Source organism: Nannobrachium achirus (genome assembly GCF_963921795.1).
Source record: "Nannobrachium achirus genome assembly, chromosome: 8".
In the NCBI taxonomy this organism is placed as follows: Eukaryota; Metazoa; Chordata; class Actinopteri; order Myctophiformes; family Myctophidae; genus Nannobrachium; species Nannobrachium achirus.
This window is the reverse complement of record NC_137817.1, coordinates 43,303,784-43,330,635: the sequence shown is the minus strand read 5'-3', so window position 1 is coordinate 43,330,635 and position 26,852 is coordinate 43,303,784. Positions and strand designations below refer to the sequence as shown.

The window sequence follows — 26,852 nt, the reverse complement described above, 5'->3', positions numbered from 1 at the left end:
GTGACTGTGTGTGTGTGTGTGTGTGTGTGTGTGTGTGTGTGTGTGTGTGTGTGTGTGTGTGTGTGTGTGTGTCTCACCAGGTACATCAGATCCACAGGGCCTGCAGTCTCTCCAACTACAGTGTAGTGGATGGTGATGTGGTTTTCTCCATTGCAAAGCAGTGACTTCTCTGTCTTCTTCACCTCCAGTGAGCTCACTGTCTTGGTGTCAACTGTGGCTTCCTGGACCAGGGACAGTGTATGTTCCCCTTCCACATAGTATGGTGTTCTGTAGCCACGGTATTCTAACACTGGTTTTGCGCTAGCCTTGATCACAGCAAAAAAGAAAGATTCAAGTCGGGGACGACACAAATTGGGAATGCATTGTACACATTGTCAGAGTACCCGTTGTGTATAGGTAGATCTCTGTATCTGTCAGTCTGCCTGTCTCCCTTTTATTCAGACTTACTGTGAAAAAGATGTCCCCTCCGGATGACTTGTTGAATGAGAAATTGGCCACACCATCACTGTCAGTTGTGAGGTTCATGATGTTACTCGCTGACCTTCGACTTTTACCCTCGAACAGATACACCAACATGTCAGGAATGGGTGTGTTATTGAAGTTAAGGGCTTTGACCTGTTGGAAATACAAAATAACATTATACAGAATGCACACGTCCAGTGTCAGATGTGTAGTGCTGTACTGAAGCAGTTGTAAACCATGTATTGATGGACTTACTTTTCCTTGAATCACTGATTTGGCCTCATACACCTTGGGTGTTTCAATAAAGGAAAGTTTTCCAATAACATAAGAGAGAGATATCACTTTCCCTTGTGGCATTGTAATACCTGCAGAGAAAACCCTCCATGTCATTTCAGTGTTAGAAACATTTCATTACACCGAATGACGAGCTACTGAATGTTAAGACTTGCCTGTTCCATCTTCCTCTACTTTGGCATTAAGATGCAGTTTATCAGTAAGAACCTTTTGGGCAAGTGTGGTGAAAGTTGACATTTTGAAAGTAAAGGTGGCACAGCCTCTCTTGTCCGTCTGAGAGAGAGAGAGAGAGAGAGAGAGAGAGAGAGAGAGAGAGAGAGAGAGAGAGAGAGAGATTAATGATCAGCCATGTGATTATTGAAAAAGAATACTCATATGCATAATTCATTATACTGATTAGAGATTTGCCTGTTCATCCACATTGTTTAAAGGAGTTGTTCACCCACAAAATAACTTTTTTTCTATTGATTACTCATGCCATGGAGACTTGAGTTCAATAATATTCTTTTGTATTTGTCTTTTGTAAGACAAAAAAATGATAATAGTAAATTTACCCCCATTGATTCCGAATTCCGGGGTAAATTTATAATAATCAAATTATTGTCTTAGGAATGCGACAAAAAACCCAAAATATAATTGAACTCAAGTCTCCATGGCATGAGTAATCAATAGAAAAAAAGTAATTTTGGGGGTGAACTACTCCTTTAAGTTGTACCCCTTGTATCATTCAAGTTAACATTGCGACTTATTACAAATTGTAATTACAGGACCCATCGCTATGTTCTGTATTAGCCTGATAAATCAGTCCGCACATTACCACCCCCTGTTGGTGGGTGGTGTGTAGTGTGGACTGACCCCGGAGATATTTTATTTTATTTCGTCTCGCCTGAAGAGCGGGCGAATTGAATGGGCCAATCAGGGCTGTAGACTTGAGGCACGTGGTAGGCTGGTCCGCCGTCCGGTCCCAGCCCCCCCCCCCCCCCCTTTGGAGCTGTTCTGCCCACGTGAGAGTCCCTAGTGGACTCTGATTGGTGCTCTTCTGCCCACGTGAGTCGCTAGTGGACTCTGATTGGTCCGTGAAAACTGTCATGGCGGAGTCAGACTCGACTCGAATTATTTTAATAAACTATACAATAGTGCTGTTTCATTACGCTTTAATACCATTTTGCGTAACGTAAACATGCAATCATATAATATGTTATGAGAAATAAATAACGCATTTTCATGTCACGCCACGTCGCCGTCGGGAGCTCTAAGCGCGCGCGTGTGTGTGTGTGTGTGTGTGTGTGTGTGTGTGTGTGTGTGTGTGTGTGTGTGTGTGTGTGTGTGTGTGTGTGTGTGTGTGACGTCAATAGGCTTTAGCCCGCCCCCGCTGAAGTAGAATCTCCGTCCGAAGGATCAGACTCTTTCCCAGAACAAAGTGAAACGTAGTGTGTGAAAAGTCTGACGCTTGCAGTCAGGCTAGTTCTGTATAGCCTTGTTGAGAATGCAACACTGTCTCTGTACTGTATATGGCTATGCTAAGTAAGTGGCCTGTGTACATGAGGCAACCACAATTGCAATGTGTGTGCAGTCTGACAAGTATGAAGCATGGGTCCAACATTGGTGAACCTTGACCAGACGGCAACCATTAGGAAAGAAGTACTGTGCATTGACCTCATTCAGCATTTTCCCATTTATTTTGCTTTGGCTGAAGAGCATGCAGTGTGTCTGCAGCCTTCTACTCTTCCCATGGCTGTATGTGTGTCCACGAATAAGGTTTAATTGACAGCTTCCCCTCACTTCTTTTAGTGTTGATGCAAGTCAATGGACATGCAGGCAATTACCTTATAGTCATTCTAATTGGTCAAGGGTTTTTGTGATAAAAAAAAATTCAGTCATGTTGAAGCTCCACCCAGCTTCAACATGACTGAATGTTCAATTACTGTTAATACAGTATATTATTCATTATGTGTATGAATTTAGAATGCTATTGAGGCCGCTTTCTGAAAATAATGTGCAGCATCCATCCAATCAATCAATCAATTCTCAGTACTAGTATATTTCTAAAATAATCAATCAAAATCTTAAAGGACAACTTTGTTTTTTTACAACAAGGGTTCATATTTTAGATTGTAATTAGAGAAAAGAAAAAGTGAGTGTTAAAATGTTTTCATTTGCTTCGTTCTATTGTTTTATCGCGTTTACCGTGCTAAAATGTGGGGCATGCGTACGCATGGGGGCATGTGTACAAGTGGCTAAATATGTCTTTTTAGACACAATAAGCCAGCAGTTTCTTTATTGCTATTTACAGTAACACTTCTAGCCCCCATTAGTCACATCCAACCATGAAAGGTTGCATGGTATCTTGGGATGGGCTTATTCTGTGTAAAATGACATATTTAGCCACATGTACGCATGCCCCCAAACACTGAAATAAGAATCCCTAAAACAATAGAAAGAAGTAAATGAAATCAATTTAACACTCATCTTTTATATTCTTTAATTACAATCTAAAATATGAGCCCTTGTTGTAAAAAACTAAAGTTGTCCTTTAATCTGTGTGTGTGTTTGACAAATATGCACGCGCATACTGTAAATCAATGTGTATCTTTTATTTATTTTTTCTTCTTTTTTTTTACTGCACAAAGGAGGTGAAATAGTGGTGGTGCGTTAGCGTGTCATGTCATGTCACCTGTTTATTCTCTTTATGACAGGGTGCAATAACTTCAGGGACACCCTCTGGATGTTCTGGGGTAAATCTGTGAAAATGTCGCTCTACTGGTCGGCAGAGCTCCACTTCTGCTTTACCAGGCACAGGCTGTCCATAGGAGTACCTGATAAAGTAAGGAGTAAACATTCCCTCATGAAAAAGTCCTTGTCCTCCATTTATTGTATCCTTTTACCCATACAAAACACATATAATCTACAACCCATAGGCCTACTGTATCTCTTCTCTAAAATATATATTTGCCCATTTCTCAATGTTGTATGTAAAACTCTCAAGTCTCAAGACAAAAACATATACTGACTATTTACTCTGAGAGAAGTTGCTACTGTACGTCATACTGTACTTACGTTGCACAAACTTCAGCTGTGAATTCCTCTTGTTCGACGCTTATTTCTTCATGTACTTCTACTTTCACATCAAATTTTGGCAAAACTGGGAACAATTCACAGTTATTGTGTAGTTATGACACAAAAGGTATGACCCACAACAAGAAAAACTATAGGTCTGCCAGTTCTCAAACCTTTTGACGTCAAGGACCCCCAAATTAACATTTATTTGGCCCCCACACAAGATTTGTTTGTTGAAATATAAAGAAAAAAATATCTAATATTTTTTGAATATTTTTCAAGGGTCCCTGCGGGTCCCTGGACCCGCAGCGAACACAGCGATAGCGATACAACTTTCCACACATATGAGAGACAAATGCCACCCTTTTAACATTGCCCTATAGCGCCACCAGGATTTGTATATTACTCCTGTTTGGACAAATGTTGTCCCAACATCACACAAATCGGTACAGATTATGTCTATAGTCATGTGATCAAGATGGTTCTGTCCGATTTTTCATGTTTCATCCTCATTGGCGAATTCCAAATATTGCTGGCACACAATAACCTACTTGACCTGGTGGAGACCTGAGCTCCGAGGAGCACTTTTTCTAGTGTAAATCACTTCCACCCTATACAGTAGATGGATGCATTCTTACTTGGTGGGGAGGGAACAGATGGTGGAAGTCAACGGAACCCTGTCCCCCCCCCCCCTCCCAGTAAACTGTGGAGTACCTCAAGGGAGTATACTAGGACCACTGTTGTTCTTAATATACGTAAACGACATGTCATCTGCTTGTGACTGCAATCTGTTTCTGTTCGCGGATGACTCGGCTCTCCTAGTCTCAGGCAGAGACATATCGCAGGTTGAAAAGGCCCTTAACTGTGAACTTAACAAGATCTGCACCTGGCTCAATGACAACAGACTCTCAATTCACCTAGGCAAAACTGAATGTATCCTCTTTGGATCTAGTCAGAAACTTAGCCTAGTTGAGAACTTCACAATTAAAGTAGGTGACACTGTGATAGAAAGAAAAAACTACATCTGCTACCTGGGTTGCATCCTGGAGGCTAACCTATCCAGTGAAAAAATGACCACCAAGGTAATCAATAAAGTCAACCAACGAATTCGCTTCTTGCAAAGGGTTGCCCCGCTGATCAATATTAAATCCCGAAAGACACTAGGAGGTGCTCTTATTGGGCCCCTCATTGATTACGGAGTCCTTGTCTGGTATCGCGACGCCCCAGCTGCCTTAAAGTTAAAGCTCCAAACAGCCCAAAACAAACTAATTAGGGTTGTGCTTGGTCTCCCTCCTCTGACCCACCTTACCGATCATCACCACGAAAGCGTGGAATGGCTCAAAGTAGCTGACAGAGTACAGCATCTTGCAATGGGCCTGGTGTACAAGATACACTACACCTCCAAGATTCCCATGTACCTGACAAACTACTTCTTAAAGGTCAAGGATGTTCACGATCACAACACCAGAGGCAGCTCCACTAATCATCATCAACGTAGATTTAACACTAAACCCACATAGCAAAATAGGTCTGGGCCAGTTATGGCCCACATAAACCACTTACAGTTGGCCCACATACCGCAAGGAATGACGGCCCAGAGATGGCCCCATCATGGCTTGCCGGAGCTGGCCAACTCATGGGCCGGCTCCGGGCCAGCTGTGGACGCACCATTCTGACCCAGGCCCGGCCCAGAAGTGGCCCAGTTCCGGAAAAATAGATCTGCCCCAGTTCTGGCTCAGAGGTGGCCCAGTTCCAGAAGAAATGTTCTGGGCCAGTTATGGCCCACATAATCTACTTAAAGTCGGTTCACATACCGCAAGGAATGACGGCCCAGAGATGGCCCCATCATGGCTTGCCGGAGCTGGCCGGCTCCGGGTCAGTTGTGGACGCACCATTTGACCCAGGCCCGGCCCAGCAGTGGCCCAGTTCCGGCAAAACTGGTCTGGACCAGTTATGGCCCACATAATCTACTTACAGTCGGCTCACATACCACAAGGAATGACGGCCCAGAAATGGCCCCAGTATGACTTGCCAGAGCTGTGGACACTGTTCTGACCCAGTTCTGGGCCAGCTCTGGCAAGCCAGATATGGGCTTTATACCTTAATTATGCCATATCCAGCCACACCATTGCACCTCCGAAATAGTTTGGATAATCTAATACCATTGATGAACCACCTGAATACACATCATAACTCCACACACTTTTGTTAAGGTAGTAATTAATAAAAGGCAGAAACAGTTATTTAGCAAAAGTACAAAAGGTTTATTTACAAATCTCACTTACATGATCAATAAAACTGAATATATTTGCAGTGACATTTCGATAAAAATAGAACAGAGTTGATGGGCTACGCAATACCAGTGCTGGGAGTATAGTATAGCGGCACTCCATTAAAAACATAAATTGCAAAAATAAATAAATTAACACAGCAAATTTTAAAACAGCACATTATAAAAAACACACAGCAAATTACAAAAAACAAACCAATTACCAACCAAAGAGGGGGAAAAGGCACCCCAATAAATACAAACAGCAAAAAAATAAAATAAACAAAAAGCACAAAAGAGGGTTTGATAGACGCAGACGGCCACCAGAGAAAGAGTCAGTTTGTCTACTGGGATGGTGCATTCTGTTGTATGTGCTTAGACATTCAGCTCTGTTGTAGCAAGCCAATCCAGTGTGTCATTTCTATAGGTCAATTAAGCAAAGATCACCATTCGGTGGCCGATATATAGGGCAGCTGGTCATCACATGCTCCACAGTCTGAGATGGATCCTCACATTCGCATTGGGCACTGTCTTTGAGACCCACCTGTGCATTGCTGCACTGAAACGTCAATTGAGGTTGTCCACTCCTTACAGGGGAGGTGCTGGCCAGGAAGATCAGTGGGATCCTGGATGGTTCTGCTGCCTTCCACTGGTCTGTCCATCTTGCCTTCGCCCAGGAAGATGGTGGTGCCGGCTGGTGTTGTAGGGAACAGTTCCTGGGCCTGTGTGGCAAAGGGGCGCTGGGACTTGAGACGCCACTTCCAGCGACCACAGTGCTAGCGCTTCTCCAGATCATCCAGTTGAGGAAGCTGTCTGACCTCTAACTCCACGTCTTTCTGCATCCATGTGGGGCAGCATTGTTCTTTAGTCGCCCTGAAATAAATGACAAGAAGCAAACTGTTATGATGATAGCATTATGAAACCTGAGTGACATACATCAGTTAAAATATTTTCAAGATTTATTGTGTCCTGTGTCCATAGCTATACATATATGCTGTGTTTGGCCTTCTACTGTTATCCATTAAATGTTTTACTATATTACAACATTTAAAGTAAGAAAGATTGGAAAAGTTACACTGAGCAATTCAAATTTACCTATACAACATCATAAAGGTGCAGGTCCTCGTACTCAATGAACCCTGATGTCCAAAAAGGTTGTCTGGTATCCAGTGAAGCGATATCTCCAACATGGCAATTCCTGAATTTATGGTAAAAGTCAAAGAAAAGAAAAGCCACAAGATATAAATGTAAAGTAGGCATTCTATCTTTAAACACACTTACACTGTCTCCACCTCCCCCTCTCATTAACAAATACAAGCCCATTTTCTTAGAAAATGTGGTGGTCTTTGTTCTCTGAGCTTTAAGTTACAGCACTCAGGTTTCAACTACTGTTGGCAAACTTGTTTTGAATGTTGAGATGTAGAATAAACATTTAACTGCAAACAGTGGTATCTTAATCAAATCTGTCCCTTCCACTAGTTAGCCAAGCTCAATATCCCAACAAAATCACACATATTACTTATGTTGAGCAATGAGCACACATTATTTGTACTTAGTCTGCTCTTTTTCCCCTCTACACAAAACAAACCTCTTTGCCGAAAATAGCCGATCTACAAGCTCACAATGCCTTGCAGCACGAGGCGTTGTGAGCTTGTAGATCTGCTATTTGGCTAAAGTTCTTGGAATATGGATGCTAGGGTTCAGATGGTTTATATAAAACAAATGAGAAAAAAAATTCTATCACACAAAGACTTGGAGTAACTCTGACCCTATAGGGGTCCCGGACCCCCTGTTGAAGACCCCTGATCTAAAACATGGAATATATAACAGTCTTGGCCTGCCTAAATCCATGGTTTGAAATAATTAGTTAATATGTGATATCAGAAAATACAATAGGCTCTAGATTATAGGTAACAAACATGTACAGTATAATGTCCTCAGTTAAGTTCACAGAAACAACAAACCAAAAGTTAAAATTGCTCCTAGGCTAGTTTGAGAAGATTTTAGAATATAGAGTAGATAAAGAGGCCACTTACCATATTGAATTTAAGTTCCATCCGTGTGGTAAAGTAAATAGCAAGAGCCACAATAGTAGATGTGTCTACTCTAACTCCCTGCTCCAAATGAAACAGTTACTTGAATACCAGTTTAGAATTCAAAAAATGGTGGGAAGCACAGTGATTGGTTAGACAGGACAGTAGGGGCTGCCTGTATTCACATGGTAATGACATTCTAACACCTCATTGGTCTACTCTCTCTCTCTCTGTGTGTGTGTGTGTGTGTGTGTGTGTGTGTGTGTGTGTGTGTGTGTGTGTGTGTGTGTGTGTGTGTGTGTGTGTGTGTGTGTGTGTGTGTGTGTGTGTGTGTGTGTGTGTGTGTGTGTGTGTGTGTGTTACACGCCCCAGGGGTGTGGCTAGATACAGATAAGATTTGTAAAACTGCTCTGCAGCGTTCACCTGAATAAACAGGACAAAGGGAGACAGAGACAGTTTCAATATTACTTATGTTGAGCAATAGTTCGTTTCTCCTTCCTTGTTTTTTTTTTTTTTAAAGAGCATCAGTCAATCACTGTATTCACAATTCTCACATGTTCACAAAATTACAGTAAACCCATTCTTCTCATTTCTTTCACAGTCATCAAAATCACAATAAACATTTCTTCATATTCATCATATTCCCATATGTTGTTTGTTTTATCAGTGTTCATGAACTGTATTTAATCTGTGGCTTTTTACCAGTAATGTTTTTAGAGTGTATTATTTTTAACTTTTTAATCATATACCAACATGAACTTATTTATACATGACCATCAAATGGCATTAATCATGAAATATGGAACCAAAACGTAAATACTGTATTGGCATGACTACAATGCATATAGTGCAAAGATATTGCTAGGCATCAAGGCATTAATATGGAGAGAACTAAATTACTAAAAACGAAAATAAACATTTCCAACTGCAAAGGCTACAGGAGCTTTTAAACACTATAAAATGAGCTTTTACACACTGCAGGGAGCACAAAATACTGTAGGTGAAACAAAAACAACCACGTTGTGAGCAGCAGTAATGGCTGCCATGAATCTGCTGTTTACATCCAGATTCACTTCACACACTAGTCTTAAACAAAATCACAACATTTCTGGTCAAAACTAGTACAATCACAAAACAAGCAGTGCTTTTACACTACACAGAGCTGAAAGAGAACAGTTTTCATGTTCAAAAACATGATTTACCTGAATAAACAGGACAAAGGGAGCCATGGAAAACCATGCAAGGCACCAATCTGCTCACCAGGAGTAACAGGGGTTCAGAGTCTCAATGACTCTTCAACACTAACTCTGGGGGAGCCTGAGTTTGAACTCTCCGGGAATCCTCTGAGTTCTAATGCCGGTTTCTCTACCCCTAAGCCACTGCCGCCTTGTAAAAGTACAAATAGTATCAAACATACTTGACCCAGGCCAGAACAGACCATTTAATAGCTTCCAAAATAGCCAATCTACAATCTTGTGGTGATATAGTGATGTAATGGTGTGTAGACAGGCCTGTATTTAGGGTTGATTAGGCCCCCCTACCAAAACATGATTAACTAAAACTACCCAAACTAGGAATTATGACACATACATATTATTAGCATAATTTAAAGCACATGAGGAAAAAGCAAGGCCGTACACTGAGAATGACAGGAAAAACTAATAATATAGGGCATTAATGACTTTTTGCAAGTCAACTTGTCTTTTGATTAACCAAAATATATGTGGGTCAGTTAATATATGGATAATATGGGCCAAATAAACCCAAAGCATATGTGGACCAGTTAAACATAAGGCTAATATGGGCCAAATTAACCAAAAACATATATGGGCCAGTTAATATAAAGCTAATCTGGGCCAAATAAACCCAAAACACACATGGGCCAGTTAACTATATGGCTAATCTGGGCCAAATAAACCAAAACACACATGGGCCAGTTAACTATATGAATAATCTGGGCCAAATGAACCAAAACACACATGGGCCAGTTAACTATATGGCTAATCTGGGCCAAATGAACCAAAACACACATGGGCCAGTTAACTATATGGCTAATCTGGGCCAAATGAACCAAAACACATATGGGCCAGTTAACTATATGGCGAATCTGGGCCAAATAAACCAATCCACAATCGGCCCACATGTGGCGTGCCATAACATAAACAGTGCCGTCATTGCCAGACCTGGCCCACATCTGGTTCACATACCACTTGCCGAAGCCAGAGGTAGGCCAGACATGCCGGATTGCAGCCACGTTTGGCCCAGACCCCTCTGCTATGTGGGAACAAGGCTCTAACTCGTTCTCCTGCTACACCATCAACATGTGGAACGCCCTTCCTCAAGCCCTAAAGGAGAGCAAATCCCTAGCCTCCTTCAAAATTGGTATGAAAAGTCACCTTCAGACAGCTGCTACCCGTGACTTGTAAATAGACTAAGCCCCCATGCCCCCCCCCCTTTTTTTATTTATTTCTCTTTCTTTTTCTTTCCTTTGTATCTGATGTTATGCTTTTGAAACTGATATTATCCTAGATAAAGTACTATGTTCTATCCGTCTGTCTTTCAATGTTATATGAGATACTTAAAGTGTGGTTCCTGTGGAAATAAGCCTCGGCTTTCTAGGATCTCCTTTTAGTAGACCTTGTACCAGTGATTTGTACTGTCATGAAACTGTACTTTTTTCTATTGCAAACTTCTAATAAATTCTTCAATCAATCAAAGTACGTCCATATATTATATACTTATATTCACAGTCAAATATACACTGCATTATGTTCAAACATAAGCCATTTGAAATCTCATGTTAATCACAGGAGGTCGGGTCATTTCCAAGATAACGTTATTAATGTTTGACAGTCACATGACTCATGACATCACTACCTATTTTGGTGGGAGCACAAAAATCATGTTTCTGCCACAAACAGTGCAAGCAAAAAAGCACGAACATCCGCTGTCTAAAGTGAAAGGTGCAGGGCAGTCAACATCTGATAAAAACAAGTAACATGCCGTAAGGGCGACGAGCGACCGTCAAGTCGACAGCGGTTGATAGACGTTGTTCTTATTGTGCCTGTGGGTGCCGCCATCTTAGCTGCCCACTGTAGTGACTGGACCGTGCCTCTCCTCCAGTGGCACTCTGGCGCCATCTGTTGGAGAGGAGCGGACTAGCTGGCTGTGGGCGCTACTAGCGTGACGGACGGACGGATGGCCATGAACTTCAGGTTTTCATAGTAACTGCGACCTGGCGGTCGCAATACGCTGATATTCTGAGGAAGAAGGCTCGGAACATGTACGGTGAAGAATAGCCTACATAAAACAGTGACATTTATAGCATTTGATCAAAGCATTTCTCAATGTTTGATGTACAGTATCTCTGATGGGATCGAAATGGAATGTGAGAAATCGGGAAGATACATGCTTGTCACCTGAGGTAATGTGTACAGATTTGTGTGAATTCTGGACAAATTATGTGCAGGTATTAGCAAAATGTATGTTTGGAGACAAATTAAAACGGCAGAAAATCTGGTTAGGCAGAATTGGACGTTGTTTATAGTAGGACATACGGTTCAAGACCATTAAAGCCGATATTGAAACTTTTGACATTGAGTGTCCTGGCCTAATGAATTTTACACAATTAGCACAGTTTGTGAGATTAGCAACACACATACTGTATACAGACAGACAGACAGACAGACAGACAGACAGACAGACAGACAGACAGACAGATAGACAGATAATAGGCTCATTGTAATTTTGGTGTACAGTTTGGTCATAAAATAAATAAATATTTATCACAAAAAGTGTCACTTACCATATTTCTCCACCTTGAAGTAATGATATATTTCCCTGTTATCAACATGAACAATAACTTTGTAGGTTCCTTCACGTGCCTCAGGGTTCAATGAGTAAGAAAGCTGCAGAATCTTTCCATTAGATGTTTGGTTCACCCACTGTCCAATCCGGTTGTGTTTAGTATCCTGTTCAAACATCAATTTTAAGGAAAAAGAGGAGAGGAGAGGAGAGGAGAGGAGAGGAGAGGAGAGGAGAGGAGAGGAGAGGAGAGGGTTCAGAACCCAAGATGAATGTGTTTTCATAGGGAATGGAAAAGTTTAGATTATTGTAATAACGTTCATCAGAACAATACATGATCCATGTAGGTCCTCACAGATGTTTAGGTCCTCACAGATGACTAAACAGATGGCTTATATTTAGTTGTTGGCTATACTGTTTGTCTAAAGTGAATTCTTGAATAAAAATGTATGCATACTGTAGTTACGCATTACACTCTGCATCGCTAGGAAGTAAGTGAATATACTGTGGAACTAGACTGCACTCTGTCGAGGTGCCAACTTACGCTTTGTGCACTCGTGACCATATATAGACCATATATGGCCTACTTGTGTGCCAAGAGTGATCGGTGATGAGTGTTGTCTGTATGTATGTGGGTGGGCAAGTCGAGCACTCTGTCAAGGTGCCAACTTGCAATTTGTTATTTATATCAGGTCGCACTTGTTGGTGGTGACGTCACCGAGAACGCAGCTCCCTCATTGGCTAAATGCCCTGCCTTTGTACTGTCGGCCGGAAACAGACACTAGTACTTAGCGCTCTGCTGACACAAGTAATAAACTATTCCCACTGATTTAACACAACATTCACCATTCATTCACTGTGTGGACATCAAAAACAACTTAAATTCAAATGTTTTGTGTGTGGATATTGAATACAGTGAGTCTTACCTCAATTTCAATATTGTACTGCAAGAAGAAGAAGAAGAAGAAGAAGAAAGGATATCTGTTAAACAGGAAACCATGATCTGATTCAATCTCTCTATGATACAAACAAAGCACTCCATGGACATCTTCACCTGTTCCATATTCACAGTCTCGCTCTTTGTTCATAATATATTGTAATTAAGATTCATGGTCATATCACTTTGGGGTGTTAAAGACTATTTTAAACTAAAAGTTACATTTACCTTTTTTATCAGCTACAAAATCCTAAAAGATTTAGATGTATTAGGCAGTCTATTTGTATATTGGTGTATTTTGTATGGGTTTATTTATTTTATGCACGTAAGACCTTCAACAGGGAGGCTCCACATTGAGCTGTTTGTCAGACTCAAGCCAGGTTAAACATAAGAGTCATGTCAAAGAGCATACTGCTGCAGGTTTGGATCATCTTGGCCTGATTTCACTGACTCTGCGCTGAGCTTGAGTCTGACATTGTCCCATTGACAAGAGATTTCAAAGGGGAGAAATTCCCAATCACAAGAGATCTGGTGGGAGTGTTTGACTTGTGTGTACACAAAAACATTCCCCCCTCCCCCTCCCCTCTATGAAAGGCATCAAACAGGTTGTTGTCTTTGATGCTAACGAGGTGTGCAAAACCCCCTTTGAAGTTCAAAGGGAGCTATTAAGAGCTTTGGCTGAGCTCCCCCTCCCTCCGCTGTTTCTGTTGATTTTCAAAAGTTAGACCCAGCCCCTCCTCCGAGGCTCCGACTCTCATTGGCTTGGTTCTGCCTAAACCAGAGAAACTTTAGCGTCATATGACAACACCAGATCAAGAGAACCAGTCCGCTCAGATAGTGGACGGGTCTAATGGGCTGGAGCCAGGCAAGGTTCATCTGCCATTACTTTGTGGGTAATCCTGTTCCTGGGGAACTGGCTTCTTTATGTTGTCCCATAATAAAATGATGGGCTATATTTCTCCAAAAATGAACACAAACGAATAAAAAAGCATATCTAACAACAGATTCAGGAAATCTCTAACATATGTATCTAACACATATTGAATGTATGACAAGTGCATAGTGATGCCCATACTGTGGATGTGATTTTAGTTAACTACCACTCACCAACTCATCAATAGGTGCGAACTTGGTGTCCATGGTAACAACTCTGAATTTCACTGCAACAAATGCCATTAGATTACTTAAAGATCATCTATGACACAGAAAGTGATATGAATGAACAGCATTGATTAATGGAACTGACTGATGTCGTTCCTTTCAAATTTACAAGATGGTTTATGTAACCCTTCCATTATATAATTTCTGTGAAATCTGAGACTGTTGTTGAATGAAATGTTAAGCCTCCTTTCATCCATGTTATATTAAAGATGCCAATCATACTATCAAAGACAGTGTTACCTGTTTGTCCAGGGAGGTAGATTGGTTTATCTGTTTGGATGAATGTCATGGGTTTGTAGGATTTGAACATGATTTTCCTGACTTCTCTATATTGGAATGTTTGACCTTGCACCACCACCTCAAGACTCATTTCATTCTCTACTGCTGGAGCCTGGGATGGAAACAGAAGTTACCATTGACATAAAGATTGCCACCTCAAATCTCTTTGAGAAGTCATCTCTTTGCTCATATTGCAAAATGCACCAATATTGAACTAGTGAAATGTAACCAATTGCAGAAGTGATGCACTATTATGTATTTCTGATGTTGAATTGGTATTCTTTTGAACAGAACTAAAGTGACCTGGAATAATTCGCATTGGAGGAATGGTGTGTCAGAGGTCTTCTGGAAGATTGTTCTGTTCATTTCTTGAGAGACCAGCAAAATGGTCATGGTGGAAGTCTCATTGGGCTTTTTAAAATCCACACAGAACCTGGCCCCAGAGCCAGCCTCCATTACTGCAGGAATTGCCACCATGTATTGCCTATAGTTGCAGAAATAAACATGGATCCATCACTGATTATCTGTTACAGTAAATGCCTAAATTGTGTATAACTAAATGTATTCTAGGCTAATACATAGCCTAATACTGTTCCTAAAAAGAAAATATCCAACCCAGCCGGAATTCAAATCCAGTGATACTGCACACCTTTACATTTAACATGCTGTTATTGTTTTAAAGTTTTAAAATGTGAGCTGTGGAGCTAGACTTACGGTCTTGCTGCTGCTTGACTGACACAAATCCATGTTAAACAGGCAGATAGAATCCATGTCCACATCTTAACCCTAGAGAGAGCCATGACTGAGGGGGGACAGAACAGTGATCATCTCTATTAAATAGATACTGCTACGTATAAGTTCCCTCCCACACATGCACGCACACACGCACGCACGCACGCACGCACGCACGCACACACACACACACACACACACACACACACACACACACACACACACACACACACAATGGGAATAGGGAGGGACAAGGTGCAAACCGCCTACTCTTCCCCACAGCAGGAAGCAGCTGTGTTCCAGGTATTGGTTTCAGTCTGTGCTTTGAGGGTAGATTAGGGCTTTGTAGGCTACAAGTTTGTACAGTATGTCATGAGTTCCCGCTAATACTACGATGAAATTCTTACAGCAATCAGTTAAAGATTTACATGATGGATAAATCACTGTTTACTTTAGTATATTGCATAGCCCATTATAGGCAACATGACTGGTGTCATGCACTAGCACGAGGGCGCGCGTGCAAGACACCAGTCATGTTGCCATACCTTAGCTTTTGCTGAACTGACGCCACTGACTGGTTGGTTGACTGCAACATTGCCCTTTACTCTTGTATGTTTGAACTGACCACACAAACAGCTTCAAATATGACCCACAGGGCAAACGAACCGTTGTCTAGTGTAAAGTAAACTTCAGTGTGTCCTGATAATGTCCTCAAAACATCCATAGCTGATTAAAACTCTGTTAACCAAATTGTGTTCACAAGGATAAAGCAATCATAACTTTTGTTTAATATACATGTAACCAAATGGACTTTTAGGTTGCTAAATAAACCAAAACTCTACCTGAATACGCCAGTACAAAATGATTTATTACAGATTGAATAATGAAATACATTTTGACGATTAGACTCCATTAACATTAAACATATATGATTAGATGTAATAGGGAGAGCACCCCATGGAGTGTAGACGCCATGATGGTGGTAGTAGTGCAGGTGAACTTCCGTCTTAACTCTTGACGAAGGAGACGAGGTGGAGTTGGGGATGGAGGTGGGTTGCTTGTTGCATGCTGAAAAGAGAATGACAGGGTTCAGAGGCAGTGGAGATATTTAAAGGCGTAGTCCAATCGCCTGATTGGCTGACTGCAGATTGGCTAGAAGTGCACACCCTTTGAGCTGAGAGTGACAACTTAGATCTTTTTATTGAACTTTCAGCTACATTTCAATAAAAAAGGATCACGTTGATGCAAAATGATATACAGATTGAATAATGAAATAAATGTTGGTGATTAGACTCCATTAACATTAAACATATATGATTAGCTTTTAATTAACATTATTGCGACCGTAGGTCGCATTTACTACCAAAACCTCCACCGGCTGTCCGTCCGTCCGTCAGTCAGTGAGTGAGTCACACGTCACACGTCACACTTTTGCCCTGCTCATATCTCCACAACCGTTGCCCCCATCCATGCCAAATTTTGCACACACACTCCTTACCTGCCAAACTACAACCTCCAAGGACCCCCGGAGCTCCAGGGACCCCCAGGTCCCTGGGGGACCCCCAGGTGTAAAAAAATGTCCCTCCGTGAGTGACACGTCACACGTCACACTTTTCCCCTGCTCATATCTCCACAACCGTTGCCCCCATCCATGCCACATTTTGCACACACACTCCTTACCTGGCAAACTACAACCTCCAAGGACCCCCGGAGCTCCAGGGGGGACCCCCAGGTCCCTGGGGGACCCCCAGGTGAAAAAAATGACCAAATGTGCAAAAATGACCAAATGACCACCCCAACGGGGCTGCTCACGGGGAATTCCTGGGGACCACCCACTCCTGGTGCTCCAGAACGGATGCAAAAGTGGTGGCGCACCCAGTGGAGGACCCCCTCCACTGTAGCTCACATAAAATGCCGTAACTCGGGCTAGGAGCGTCCGGGAGAGCTGGGGCCAGTACCTATTCGTCCGCCAAGGCAACGCGGACACCCCACCCCTCATTTCTCACATGGCCCTCTTCTAGCGCCACCTTCAGGCCGATTTTTAAAACACATTTTTGGACACTGCTCCTACAGTTTTTGCCCTAAAATCACGCAAATCGCTACACAGTATGTCTACACTCATCCCAACAACATGAATCTGTCCCATATAGCGCCACCTTCAGGCCGATTTTTAAAAACACATTTTTGGACACTGCTCCTACAGATTTCAGATCAATTGCTCCAGCCACTGAGGAGAAACGCTGTTACAGACAGACACTCACTCAGACAGACATTCGGAAAATTATATGTTTGATGTTGTACTGTGGGAACCATGAATCTGTTATTAGTTGTCATTACACACAGTTACACACATTACACAGTTGTCATTACACACACATCCATTTCAGTCTTTATTGATAGCAAAGGCTGTCGGGAACGAGTCGCAAACCCGCGACGCACTGTCAGGCATCATAGCCTATGTGGTATGCGCCTGGACGGTCTGGGCTGCTAGTCCAGCGGGCGCCCCAGGACCCGTATAAGGGTCCTCGGGCCATGCCAACTGAGGCCTTTTTTCCCCATCTGAAAATGCTGTGTTGAAAATATTTTAGTTCAAGCTTCAGCAGCTCCAAGCAGAGAAAAACGCTCCCATTGTATACACTGCGCTCAGGAAAAAAAGTCATCTTGGCGGACACAGCATCTAACCTTTCACCCTGTTTGATCAAAGTGGATACTATATATCAGAAAAAAGTTATGATTGCTTTATCCTTGTGAACACATTTTGGTTAACATAATCAGCTATGGATGTTTGAGGACATTATCAGGTCACACTGAAGTTTACTTTACTTACTAGTAAACTGTTTGTTTGCCCTGAGGCTGTGAGTCATATTTGATGCTGTTTGTGTGGTCAGTTCAAACATACTCAGAGTAAAGGGCAATGTTGCAGTCAACCAACCAGTATAATGTGTGTGTGTGTGTGTGTGTGTGTGTGTGTGTGTGTGTGTGTGTGTGTGTGTGTGTGTGTGTGTGTGTGTGTGTGTGTGTGTGTATATATATATATATATATATATATATATATATATATATACATACATACATACATACACACACTGTCGCTGGGTAATGTTCTACGACCGTACAGTCGTCCCCTATAGGCCTCTGTCTAACAGGTCTACTCCTAATCTAATGAGTCAGCACTGACGCATCCATAGGAATGTACTTAGCCTACTGTGTAAGGTACTCGTCCGGAATCTAACGGGCTTCCATCACATGGCCACCACCTTTCAATTATAGCCCCTCGATTATGAACAACCCCAATAGTAATCAATGACTATAATCACCAAGAGCTAAGTCCTACCCTATTTTATCCATAAGCTGGGAGCTCCCCGTCCGAACTATGCTCTGAGTTATTTGGCTTATTATTCTACCCATCTATTTTCCCAACTATCCTGATGCTATACTAATTCTGGTTATGATCAGCTTAGAGTAGCATAGCTAGGCCTACTATCAATATTCCTAGGTGTCTATACTCAGCGCGCAAGAGCCCAACACCAGCTCTGTACACCACTTTTTAAAGGGCCAAAATGCCCTCCTCTCTCTGCTCATTAAACCTATCTTTCTATAGCATTGGGGTCCGTCCATCATATATTGGTGGACTCCAAGGCCATTCTCTCCACCCATACCCTTCGGACATGACGGAGCTATCACGCTGACCAAGACCTTTGCCCTAGTTTTTAGATCATGTCCTCACATCACTTCTAATATAAGGCCTGAAAAGCCACTACATGAAACCCTGTTTATCCTCGTTCTGTCAGTTCAGTACTCCATCCTATGGGAGGCGCTGACCAACACCCTTCTTTACTAACAGGTCCCATTATCTTACTGTTCCCATCATTCTATACAGTTTACCTGATCACTATCTTTTTAACCATTATAGTAACATCATAACACTGTTAGTTGATCTTTTACATCGTTTGATACTGTCTGCTCTCCACTTCTCCTCTCTGTTAGACAGGACGTGAAACTTTACAACATTGGCTAGCGCGTGGCACAGAGAAAGAGCTGTCTCCGTTCCCAGACAGGAAACAGATGTCAAGCGATAAAGTGACCATAATAACACCACCGTGATACCTTAATACTTGAATACAAATGATCTGACTCTACAAATGAAAGTTACAATGCAGAAGTTACTTCTGCATCTGTTGTTTTTCCATTTCAACCAAATTCCCCCATGTGTGTCTCTTCATAACAGGATGCAAGTGTGTGGTAATCCGTCTGGCGTCTGTACATTTCTCGTCACATTTAGCCTCATTTAGCGGGTTCCAAAAAATATCCTATCAAGTCCAATGTTGTGGCACCCAATTAACTGGCATTTGATCATTTCCCTAATAAGGGAAAACAGGGTTGAAACGCTGATATCCAAGCCCAGTCTTGGAGACAACATATATATATATATATATATATATATATATATATATAAGACTGGGACTTTAACTGATTAATTGCGATTAATTAATTACAGAAAATTAACGCGATTAAAAAAATTAACGCATTTTAATCGCACTTAGTTTTTGCACCACAGAACCTTCAGTTTCGGGCATATCGATCATAGCGATGCACCAACCAAGAAGAGACAACAAACACAAAGGGAGAAGTAGCCGATCAGAGCACTTTGCTTGGTCCAGTGGATGCGAAATTTAGATTTAAAAAACTCACTCGTTGATTTACTCGTACAACAAAATGTGTTTTACTTGAAAAAAATGCTTCTCAGGTCAAATATCGATGTGCGATTAAAATGCGATTAATTGCGATTAATTAATCACAGAGCCTGTAATTAATTAGATTAAAAATTTTAATCGCATCCCAGCCCTAATATATATATATACATATAGGGACCCTGGAGATTTTTATTTTGTTTTTACGATCTATGGTTCAGAATCAGATCAGAAATAGTTTATTGTCACACCTTAAAAATATAAAAGGGTGAAATTGACAGTGCTCCTCAGACATGCAGTTCATCATTAGAAAAAAAAAGAATATAAATTGCATATACATCACATCACAATGAAAATTTTAAAAGTTAAATAAAAGGGTGCTTTTAGGTTTAAAAAGTAACAAAGACTATCTTAACTCTTATTGTGCCGATCCCGAACAAGTTCGGCTTTATTTCAATCCAATACAATTTTTTTTAAATTATTTTACTTACCCCGAGCTGCTTGTAGAGCCGTGGGTGGTCCTGGCTCGTCCTACGCTTTCCAGCGAGCCATTTTACATGGTCCGACGATATATTCCATTAAAAATGGTTTAAAATACATTTTTGAGCCCGCCAATGTTCACCGAATGTTCGGCGCCGCCGGCGGCACGACGTCCAGTGTGCCGATCCCGAATTAATGCGGCTTTTTTAATGAAATGAATAAAATGATCCGAGGCCTACTGAAGCCCCGGCCTAAATTTTCCATCCAGTGACCGAGATCCGGCCGGCCGTAAACGAGTAACGCCGCCGCGAATCGCCGCCGAATCCAATGCAAACCCACATCTTTGAAGGTCATTTTCTCTGGATTGTGTTTTTAGGGAGGCGGCGCGAGGTTTATTTACGGCGAAATCGCCGAAAAATGATCTTTTAAATGAGAACAAGCTAATAGCTATTTTGTAGCCATTTTCATCCGGGACCTTTTCATGACGTGCACGAACGTGAGCACGCGCGTCACTGCAACGTGAGTCCCCAGATGCTAATGCGCTCGCCTATGAGAGATACCCTGGCATTCTTTGGCGCCCTCTAGGGGCTGGCACTGGAAGGGTTAAATGGTAACTCCTAAATTAAAGACATCACATTTGTATATCAGAGCACTATTTGTTCAAGAGTCTTATCGCTTGATAAAAGAATGTTTTTTGTGTTCTTTCAGTCTTGCCCACAAGGCTTTGGTATTTTGTCCCGTTCCGATGGGACCGCGACTCCACAAACTTTCCATGGTTCGGATGGAAGGGGTCCTTGATGATCCTCCGGGCTTTGGCAACACACCGGCTGTTGTAGAGGCTCTGGATGGAGGGGAGCTCACACCCACAGATCTTCTGTGCTGTCCGCACCACCCGCTCCATTACAGAGCGATTGAGAGCAGAACAGCTCCCAAACCAGGCAGTGAAACTACCTGTTAGAATACTCTCCACAGTGCTTCTGTAGAAAGTCCTCAGAATCCTTGTTCCCATGCCAATTTTTTTTTGGTATAACATACTGGTCTCGCCTTTCAGCGAGCTCACAATAATCTTGACCTACTTTGGGTGTGCACACATGCCATCGGTCCAGTGGTGCCCAAGATACTGCTCACAGACACGGACATGGGCAAAAATATAATCCTGCCCAGGCCATTCCAGCCAGGGGGAGATAAATGGCCTAAAATGGGCTATGCAATAGACTAAAGTAAACAGTGATTTATCCATCATGTAAATCTTTAACTGATTGCTGTAAGAATGTCATCATAGTATTAGCGGGAACTCATGACATAACTTCTATACAAACTTGATCTTTTAAGAGGGCTTTCAATCCTGTTTGTGTTAAGTAGCATATACATAAAGCCCTAATCTACCCTCAAAGCACAGACTGAAATCTATACCTGGAACACAGCTGATTTCTGCTTTGGGGAAGAGATAGGCGGTTTGCACCTTGTCCCTCCCTATTCCCATGCACTGTGTGTGTGTGTGTGTGTGTGTGTGTGTGTGTGTGTGTGTGTGTGTGTGTGTGTGTGTGTGTGTGTGTGTGCGTGCGTGCGTGCGTGCGTGCGTGTCTGCACGTGCATGCATGCGTGCGTGGGAGGGCACTTACATACTAGCAGTATCTATTTAATAGAGATGATCACTGAGTCTGTCCCCCCTCAGTCATGACTCTCTCTTGGGTTAAGATGTGGACATGGATTCTATCTGCCTGTTTAACATGGATTTGTATCAGTCAAGCAGCAGCAGGACCGTAAGTCTAGCTCCACAGCTCACATTTTAAAACTTTAAAACCATAACAACATGCTATTAAATGTAAAGGTGTGCAGTATCACTGGATTTGAATTCCTGCTGGGTTGGATATTACAGTATTAATTAAGGCTATTTATCAGTATTGTATGTATTTAGTTATACACAATTTAGGCATTTACTGTAACAGATAATCAGTGATGGATCCATGTTTATTTCTGCAACTATAGGCAATACATGGTGGCAATTCCTGCAGTAATGGAGGCTGGCGCTGAGGCCAGGTTCTGTGTGGATTTTAAAAAACCCAGTGAGACTTCCACCATGACCATTTTGCTGGTCTCTCAAGAAATGAACAGAACAATCTTCCAGAAGACCTCTGACACACCATTCCTCCAATGCGGATTATTCCAGGTCACTTTAGTTCTGTTCAAAATAATCCCAATCATCTTCAATGCATCACTTCTGCAATTGGTTAAATTTCAATAGTTCAATATTGGTGGATTTTGCAACATGGGCTGTGGATGAATTATCAAAGAGATTTGATGTGTCAATCTATGTCAATCTATATGGTAACTATATGGAATGACTGAGTAACTTCTGTTTCCATCTCAGGCTCCAGCAGTAGAGAATCAAATGAGTCTTGAGGTGGTGGTACAAGGTCAAACATTCCTATCTAGAGAAGTCAGGAAAATCATGTTCAAATCCTACAAACCCATAACATTCATCCAAACAGATAAACCAATCTACCTCCCTGGACAAACAGGTAACACTGTCTTTGATAGCATGATGACATCTTTAATACCAGTAAGACTCCCTAATCGGCAAAATGTGTAGGAGCAATGTCCAAAATGTGTTAAATGTGTTTGAAAGAATCGGCCTGATGGTGGCGCTATATGGGACAGATCCATGTTGATGAGATGAGTGTAGACATACTGTGTACCGATTCGCGTGATTTTAGGGCAAAATCTGTAGGAGTAGTGTCCAAAAATGTGTTTTAAAAAAATCGGCCTGAAGGTGGCGCTAAATGGGACAGATCCATGTTGATGATATGAGTGTATAAGTGTGTACCGATTTTAGGGCAACATTTGGAGGAGCATTGTCCAGAAATTTGTTTTGCAAGAATCGGCCTCATGGTGGCGCTAGAAGAGGGCCATGTGAGAATTGAATTGGTTGAGGTTGTGGTTTGGCAGGCAATGAGTGTGTGTGCAAAATTTGGCATGGATCGGGGCAACGGTTGCGTAGATATGAGCAGGGCAAAAGTGTGACGTGTGATGTGTGACAGACAAACGGACTGACGGACAGCTGGTCGAAGTTTTGATAGTACACGGATGAAAGGAGGCTTAACATTTCATTCAACAACAGTCTTAGATTTCACAGAAATTAAATAATGGAAGGGTATACAAACCATCTTGAAGGAAAGACATCAGTCAGTTCCATTTATCCATGCTGTTCATTCATATCACTTTCTGTGTCTTAGATGATCTTTAACTAATATATGGCATTTATTGCAGTGAAATTCAGAGTTGTCACCATGGACACCAAGTTCACACCTATCGATGAGTTGGTGAGTGGTAGTTACTAAAATCACATCCACAGTATGGGCATCACTACAGTACACTAGTCATACAGTACATCTCTATGTGTTAGATGAATGTGTAAGAGATTTCCATAGTCCAGAATCTGTTGTTAGATGTGCTTTTTATTAGTATGTGTTCATTTTTGGTGAAATATACCGGCATCTGTTTTATTATGGGACAGATAGAGTTGTAAGTCAAAACGTGAACGATAGGACACAAAGAAGCCAGTTCCCCAGGAACCAGGATTACCCACAATTTGATCATAAAGCTGATATGATCACTTACTTACCTACAGCAAGTAATGGCAGATGAACCAAACCTGCGGCAGTGTGCTCTTTGATATGATTCTTATGTTTAACCTGGCTTGAGTCTGACAAACAGCTCAATGTGGAGCCTCCCTGTTGAAGGTCTTACATGCATAAAAAAAATACACCAATATACAAATAGACAAATAGACTAATACATCAAAATGTTTTAGGATTTTGTAGATGATAAAAAAGTACTTTGTCTTTAACATCCCAAAGAAGAGGATTAGGTTTATATTAAGGCAATATCTGTTATGACCATGAAACTTAATTAGTAATTACAATAGGCTATATTATAGAGTCAGACTGTGAATATGGAACATATGAAGATGTCCATGGAGTGCTTTGTTTGTATCATAGTGAGACTGAAACAGATCCTATTTAACAGATATCCTTTTTTTCTTTTTCTTCTTCTTCTTACAGTACAATATTGAAATTGAGGTAAGACTCACTGTATTCAAACGTACATATCAACACATTTTAATTTAAAGGGATATTACACTTTCAAAGTCATTTTATCGTCTAATCAGGCTTTTATGAACACCCTGAACAGTTTTTAATTTGCTTGATTCAATATTTAGATATTTGATGTAAATGTTACCAGGCCCGACACGCCCAGGCCCTCTCCACATACACACCCATTGTAACTTCAAACTCCATTTTAACCGTGATAAATTCATTAAAAACAACCATTATGACTCAAACTACCCTCCTAATACGTGAGCAGGCCGTGTTTTTTTGATAACTTTTTTCATTTATTTTTAATAATCCATTTTTGTATTAAATATTTTTCATTTTCCCAAATAATTATTAAAAATTAATGAAAAAAGTTATCGAAAAAACACGGCCTGCTCACGTATTAGGAGGGTAGTATGAGTCAACAGAAAAAACAACGGGTGTTTTTAATGAATCTATCATGGTTAAAATGGAGTTTGAAGTTACAATGGGTGTGTATGTGGAGAGGGCCTGGGCGTGTCGGGCCTGGTAACATTTACATCAAATATCTAAATATTGAATCAAGCAAATTAAAAACTGTTCAGGGTGTTCATAAAAGCCTGATTAGACGATAAAATGACTTTGAAAGTGTAATATCCCTTTAAGCCGTTTTTGATGTCCACACAGTGAATGAATGGTGAATGTTGTGTTAAATCCACCTGGGAATAGTTTATTACTTGTGCCAGCAGAGTGCTCAAGTACTAGTTTTGGTGCCGTCTGTTTCCGGACGACAGTACAAAGACAGGTACTTAATTTAGCCAATGAGGGAGCTGCGTTCTCGGTGACGTCACCACCAACAAGGGCGACCTGTTATACAGTAAATAACAAATTGCAAGTTGGCACCTCGACAGAGTGCTCGACTTGCCCACCCACATACTAGAGTTCTCAACGGGCCTGAAAATTGAGGCCCAGCCCTAACTGGGCCCTAACTGGGCAGGCCCAAGGCCCTACTAGTTAGCATACATTTTAGGCCCTACCCGGCCCGAAAATGTCGGGTCGGGTATGGTCGGGTCGGGTCGGGTATTACCAGAGTAATAGTAATAAAATAATAGAAAAACATATTTTCTTTTTTCATTGAGCCCGAGGCCCTACCTGGCCCTACTAATTAGCATACAATTTAGGCCCTACCCTACCCTAAATGTCAGTCGGGTTCGGGTATGGTCGGGTTCGGACAGAATTTGAGAACTCTACCACATACATACAGAGACAGAGAGCACTCATCACCGATCGCAGTACAGTACTTGTGCGCTCTTGACACACAAGTAGGCCATAGTATAGCCTATAATTAGTGACGAGTGCACAAGGTGTAAGTTGGCACCTCGACAGAGTGCAGTCTAGTTCTACAGTGTATTCACGTCTTATTTCCTTACTTCCTAGCGATGCAGATTATAATGTGCAACTGTATGCATATTTTGTCATTCAAGAATTCACAATTCACTTTAGACAAAAAGTATAGCCAACAAAATATATGAATATATACAGTATATATATATATATATATATATATATATTAAACCTGGGTTATCGGCGTTATCGTGCTGTGTTAACGCGAGACTCTTGTCGACGGTAAAAAAAAATATCGTCGTTAATCGCGGATCAAAGTTGGGTCTGGGAGCTGCATGTGCAATGACATCACACACATTCTGCATTGTTTTGTTAGATGCAGCCTACATGTTGTCTAGGCAGAGGCGTTCTAAATTATGGCTGTATATTTCACAACAATGTGCATGTTAATGTCACACTGTCATTGGCTGCACCTAGTGTGCTGTGCTAGTTTTGATAATGAGACGTCAGCTTTACCTATATTCAGTTGTTATTACTCAAACTCACTGCATGGACAGACATGTCTCCCCGTTCTGTCTCCTAGCTAGAGTGCCCTAAAAAGGGTTTTCAAGCCGCCTCCTACCACGTTCTGACTGTCGTGATCATTGCCGTCACAAAACAAGCTGCATGTTTAAAGTGCTCCATGTTGTTAAATGCTCCCCTTAGTCGACTATATCACTTGTGCAACCACTTGTGCAAGAAAGAAACGTGTGTAAATCCGTTGGCGTTGATAGAAGTGCAGCAGCAGCTCCGACCACAAGGAAGCACAAAGTAGCCTACACTGTAAAAAACGTTGTGCCTTCTCGTTCTGACCACCGCAAAAAACTTTTTTTTTTTTTTTTTTATAAATAAATAGGCTACAAATAAAATAAACATGCAGCTGTTATATTATGGGCTCATTGGGCTGTTTGCAGACAAATACATTTACTGCACCCAGCATTTAGCTTGTCAGAGTGGTCTTGTTGGAGCGCCTCAGTGCGGCTGCAGAGTTCATGTGCAACTTCTTCCAGAGAGATTGATTGATTGATTGATTGATTGATTGATTGTAGTTTCATGACAGTACAGTTCACTGGTACAAGATCAACTAAAAGGAGATCCTAGTAAGCTTTTCGCCTTATTTACACAGGAAACCTTTATGTATCTCATATAACATTGAATGACAGACGGATAGAACTCTATCATCATTTGCAAAAG

At 41.5% G+C, this 26,852-nt stretch overlaps 2 protein-coding genes across 2 annotated transcripts in view; one reads left to right on the top strand and one right to left on the bottom strand.

Annotated features, from left to right (window-relative positions):
- The window catches only part of LOC308290373 (alpha-2-macroglobulin-like), a 33,208-nt gene extending 18,067 nt beyond the window's left edge, over positions 1 to 15,141 (bottom strand). Inside the window, exons 1-12 of the mRNA XM_080732173.1 lie at positions 15,011 to 15,141; positions 14,600 to 14,780; positions 14,258 to 14,408; positions 13,964 to 14,016; positions 12,846 to 12,863; positions 11,921 to 12,086; positions 3,814 to 3,898; positions 3,431 to 3,572; positions 912 to 1,029; positions 718 to 827; positions 448 to 615; positions 78 to 305 (exon numbers count right to left, since the gene is read on the bottom strand). Coding sequence (XP_080588299.1) covers positions 78 to 305; positions 448 to 615; positions 718 to 827; positions 912 to 1,029; positions 3,431 to 3,572; positions 3,814 to 3,898; positions 11,921 to 12,086; positions 12,846 to 12,863; positions 13,964 to 14,016; positions 14,258 to 14,408; positions 14,600 to 14,780; positions 15,011 to 15,096 — 1,506 coding nt within the window. The 5' untranslated portion in view covers positions 15,097 to 15,141. The remainder of the gene's footprint in view (positions 1 to 77; positions 306 to 447; positions 616 to 717; positions 828 to 911; positions 1,030 to 3,430; positions 3,573 to 3,813; positions 3,899 to 11,920; positions 12,087 to 12,845; positions 12,864 to 13,963; positions 14,017 to 14,257; positions 14,409 to 14,599; positions 14,781 to 15,010) is intronic.
- Positions 15,142 to 21,816: 6,675 nt separating this feature from the next.
- LOC308290374 (alpha-2-macroglobulin-like) overlaps positions 21,817 to 26,852 on the top strand; it is a 32,116-nt gene continuing 27,080 nt past the window's right edge. The window contains exons 1-5 of the mRNA XM_080732174.1: positions 21,817 to 21,962; positions 22,189 to 22,369; positions 22,571 to 22,721; positions 23,470 to 23,522; positions 24,264 to 24,281. Coding sequence (XP_080588300.1) covers positions 21,877 to 21,962; positions 22,189 to 22,369; positions 22,571 to 22,721; positions 23,470 to 23,522; positions 24,264 to 24,281 — 489 coding nt within the window. The 5' untranslated portion in view covers positions 21,817 to 21,876. The remainder of the gene's footprint in view (positions 21,963 to 22,188; positions 22,370 to 22,570; positions 22,722 to 23,469; positions 23,523 to 24,263; positions 24,282 to 26,852) is intronic.